At 41.7% G+C, this 4,709-nt stretch overlaps 1 protein-coding gene across 2 annotated transcripts; it reads left to right on the forward strand.

Annotated features, from left to right (window-relative positions):
- Window positions 1-328: 328 nt before the first annotated feature.
- On the forward strand, window positions 329-4,423 carry LOC125520231 (polyadenylate-binding protein 2-like). Of its 2 annotated transcripts, XM_048685091.1 has the most exons (6): window positions 329-527; window positions 630-729; window positions 1,462-1,532; window positions 3,624-3,815; window positions 3,914-4,044; window positions 4,152-4,423. In XM_048685091.1, exons 1-6 carry the CDS (start codon window positions 435-437, stop codon window positions 4,192-4,194), a joined length of 630 nt encoding a protein of 209 aa, XP_048541048.1. In that variant the 5' UTR covers window positions 329-434; the 3' UTR covers window positions 4,195-4,423. The 2 variants fall into 2 exon arrangements, with proteins under 2 accessions (XP_048541048.1, XP_048541047.1); XM_048685090.1 differs by having other exon boundaries at window positions 332-729.
- Window positions 4,424-4,709: the final 286 nt, after the last annotated feature.

The raw sequence follows: 4,709 nt of genomic DNA on the forward strand, positions 1-4,709 counted from the left end.
TTATTTTAAGGGTAATTAAAAACACATGTGATAAATTTTTCTCCCGTTGCAACGCACGGGCATTTTTTGCTAGTTTAATCCAACTCATGGTTAAGCTAACCGTTCCATTTTTGTTCAGAGCTAACCAAAATTTAGCAAGCCGAATATCTGGCATTTTTTTGAGAGAGAATCTGTTTTTTTAGACGAACCGAATAATATATGGCAAAAGTTTGGGCTAAAACAGCGTTCCGAGGCCGATGAGCTTAATGAAATAGCCCAAACGATGCTTCAGCCCAATCCCCCGGTCCGACTCTGACACGCTTCCACTCTATTAAAAAGCCCGTTGTCCCTAAACCCAATCCCGAATTCCCCAAAGTCCCCGAGACAAATCGCCCTCGCGTTAGGTTAGGCCGAGGCGAGAGTAGATTGGATTTCGAGCTCAGCACGCGGCGGCCATGGAGGACGAGGAGCACGAGGTGTACGGCCAGGAGATCCCCGTCGACGGCGAGGACGTCGACATGGGTGCCGGGGGCGACGACGCCGCCAAGGTTCGTGATGCGCCCGCCGCCGCCGCCGCGGCTCGCTCGGCCCCTCTCTCCCGGTTCCGCACCCCAAACTCTAACGCCGGTACTGACCCTGTTCGTGTCCAGCTGCACGAGCTCGACGAGATGAAGCGCCGCCTCAAGGAGATGGAGGAGGAGGCCGCCGCCCTCCGCGAGATGCAGGCCAAGGTCGCCAAGGAGATGCAAGGTCAGTGCCGTGTCCGTGTACGGAACCTGTCGGTATCAACTTTAGGACCCGCATTCGGGGCAGGGTGGTTGGGGAATTTCAGATCCGGGACAGTAGTGGAACGTTTGGGTCTCGGGCAAGCGCTGGCCACGCCCAGCCCAGCATGGAAGCCAATGGTTTGGTTCCTCGGCGAGGTCGCCTCGTTACCCAGCTTTTTGGCTTGCTTCCGTTCGCAAGGCTGGATCCTAACACGCCCTAGGATCGCCTCCTTTCTTGTTGCCCATTAGTGTATGGGTATGTTAACCAGCGTAGTTAGTTGTACGGTGTGGTTTAATTGCTTTTGGTTAGTCCCTTGATCGTCTGTTATATGCAATTTTGGTAGGTTGCCTGCCTTGGGATGTATATAATGTTGTTTCACGCATTCATAATCCTCTTAATTTCCTTTTAGAAAAAGAACTCTCTCAACCAGTTGGGGTTATGGTAGTTCTGCTGTGGTAAAACATAATATGGGAGTATTAGAGGCTCTGTATGAACCGTTCCACACCATTGTATTATGTAAGCTTGTACAAAATGATGTTTAGTAACTGCCTCTTTGCTTGCCGAAGCATACTCAAATGTAAAAACATCATATTTCTGTGTCGGATCAATCTCGGAGCATATTCTTTTAGGCTTTGTTAAACGCTTTATACTGTAATTTCTATATTAATATTTCCTTGCAAATATCTTAACACATTGAGCCTTTGTACCATGTAGGTGGAGATCCTAACGCGACCACATCTGAAGCAAAAGAAGAGATGGATTCTCGTTCTGTTTTTGTTGGAAATGTAAGTTTTCGTTCTGTTGATGTCTAAATTTAGTTGGCACTCCTACATTTCATAGTAGTTATGATATTGCCTAGGTATATGCGATAAAACTGATACCATATGTTTCTATTTACATGTGATAATGTTTGTTATGCTTGTGAAATCGTTTATAGAAAAGCTCATGTTCAAGTTAACTACTTGATTTGCTTGACCAGCCCAAATTTTGTTTAAGGTGCTCATAGATTAGGTATTGATGTTTCCACAAAACATTCTATCTATACTTTGATGATTTTTGTTTTGATTCCCAATAGATTGTGTCATAGTGCCAATCAGCAATGTGTCTTAGTCCCCTAAATAGTGCCATAACTTTGAGCATGTATCATTGACAATCATATTTTATCAGTGACTTGAAATGCACTATGTATTTTCTATTTTTATCAATGTATTTTTTTTCTGGTGCATTGATTGAGAAATGACATTGGCCGCAGGGTAGTCTGCTATCATCAAGTCTTTGAAATCGAAATTTTGGCATCTGGCTGAGTCTCAGTGCAAGTTCTAGTGTTAGCTTAGAGGGGGAAAGAAAAAAAAAGGAAAAAATCCATGAAAAAAAAGAAAATATTTGAAAAAGTAAAAAGAAAAAGAATATAGAAAAAGGAAGAAAAAAAGGAAAAAAAATACAGTGTGATAGGAAATGCCCCCGAAAATGTCAGTAGAGAACTGCTGCATGTACTCCATCTGGCGCTTGAGACTCATACATGGACTGATGTGGCATGGTATCAATAGCCATCGGTAGATGAGAATCAGTGGCAGGGGTGCATAGGCATGACATGTAAGTGTGACCTCACATTTTATGTTGTGTCTATTGAAGAATGCTATGTTTTTTTTTTCATGTTATGCCTCCTGGAGTGTTTTATTCTCTGTAGTATGTGTCTTTCCCCCCCTTGGAATTAATCATGTTTTAATAATTAATCTAATGGTTCATCTGCCACTTTTGTCATCTTTCAGCAAAATATAACCAATAGAGTTTCCTTTTGCTTTAAAATATCCGTAGGAAGTGTGTATGTCAAAAATTTAACTAGTGCTGGTGTTTAGGGGGGTCTATATGATTAAATGATATCTGTAGTCGCGATGTTTTATTATTTCATATAGGCATTGGGGGCATGTCAGTCTGAAAGCATGTAACTTATATACCTGCTTTTCGCTTTCTCTGATGTACCAATGACAGACTTGCTCTAGTAGTAACATATATTGTGCAGACCTTTGCAAGCACTGCTGTTCCCTATTTTGACTTTTGGTGTATGTGTGTCAATATGCTTTTCAGCCTGTTGTCTATGTAGCAAGAAGCCTATGATATGCCACTTATTTTAGAAGTCGACATGACTAGATATTAAATAAACATTGCAGGATGAGTATCTGTTTTCCTTTGTCCATTACATCCTGTTTAAGGTCTAGTGTGTAGGCTGTAAAATCTTGTAAATGCGAACAATTAGTTACTATATGCAGGTCAAACCGTATTGTGTAAGCCATAGAACATTGCAGACGTGAATGTTTTTCCTTATGAAAAATTAATATGAGGCTGAGCTGCAGACCGGTACCACTATCAGCTCCAAGTTTATCTGTTTACATCGTCAGTTCTGTGTATCTATGTACCTAGTAATTTGTCCTCGCATGTGTATAACAGAATTTGCTTTGCGTGCATCACTATTATGACAGAAGTACATTTGTTTCTAGTAAGGAATACGTGCGAGGAGTGCTAGGCTATATGCTCTTAGAGGCAAAGCAAATGTGCTTGATTAACTTGCATCACAGGTCCAGTGTTCATAAATCTAGTGGATCAAGTAACAACAGTAGTTTCTTATTGTGAGTGACATAACCAGTCAAAATTTAGGATGTTTGATGAAAATTTATCTCTATTCTAGAACAGTATAGAAGTACTAACTACTGTGGAGCTCTAGTGAATTCACAGGTTGATAGTTTGCTAAAATTGAGATGCAGTCTGGTGCTGTTGGTTTATTTTGAATGTTTCATTAGTTGCAAGCTGATTTTTAATGTGTTATGTGACATCGTAAGTATACTCATTATGTTTTGTAATTGTAATGATCACAACTGCAGGTTGACTATGCATGCACTCCAGAAGAAGTGCAGCAGCATTTCAATTCTTGCGGAACCGTCAACCGAGTGACTATCCTGACCGACAAGTTTGGGCAGCCTAAAGGTTTTGCTTACGTCGAATTTGTTGAAGCAGAAGCTATTCAGGAAGCTGTCAAGCTGAGTGAGTCAGAGCTTCATGGTCGGCAAATCAAGGTGAGCTGTGAATTCATACTCCCCTCATACTGCAACTGACTACCTTGTTTTCAGCAATAACCTATGTGGTATGCTGACCTTCCTTGTGTGCTCATCAGGTAGCGCCTAAGCGGACTAATGTTCCTGGGTTGAAGCAGCCCCGAGGGGGCCGAGGATTCAACCCATATGGCGGCCACCCCTACATGAGGCCATATCCTCCACCGTTTTACAATCCTTATGGTGGTTATGGGTAAGTTTAATTTTGTTTACTTGGTACCCCTTGCCCCTTGGGCCTCTGAAATAATGAGAGCATCATCATCACTCGTCTAAAATGCCCTCCTGTTTTTCCTAATGCAGGAGAGCTCCCAGGTTCCGCCGTCCGCGCAGGCCCTTCTACTAAGTTCTGGCTCTACTGGAGTTCTGTCAACACATGACAACACTAGTCTTCGATCGATCTCAAGCCAGTCAGAGAACTCAAATCCTTGCACCGTGTTTCGTTATTTTCACAGAAGGATATGTGATGGTTGTTGTGTACGTGTTGTGTTGAAAGATGTTTAAGCCACTACATGCATCAGCAATTCAGCATTATGTACTATTTGACTTTAGTAATCAAGTCATACGACATACTATGCCTGAACTGTATTATATATTTCTTGCTCTGAAGGAGTTCTTCTGCGTGTAGTTCCTATTATCAGTCGATAGCTTATTTTGTTTTAACAGGTCCAAAGATTTGTGGTAAGCTCTGTAGGGTGTTAAGTTGCAACAAGCATATTTCATCAACGGTTTTAAATCCTAGCCATTGCGGAAAAAAACTAGAATTGTCTTCTCCCTCTGAAAAGCTTGGGTGAACAGTAAAATTAAAAAAATATGAAAAAATCCAACAAATCCCATTTTTTGTGTGAAAATTTCTTTTGA

Source organism: Triticum urartu, chromosome 7 (genome assembly GCF_003073215.2).
Source record: "Triticum urartu cultivar G1812 chromosome 7, Tu2.1, whole genome shotgun sequence".
In the NCBI taxonomy this organism is placed as follows: Eukaryota; Viridiplantae; Streptophyta; class Magnoliopsida; order Poales; family Poaceae; genus Triticum; species Triticum urartu.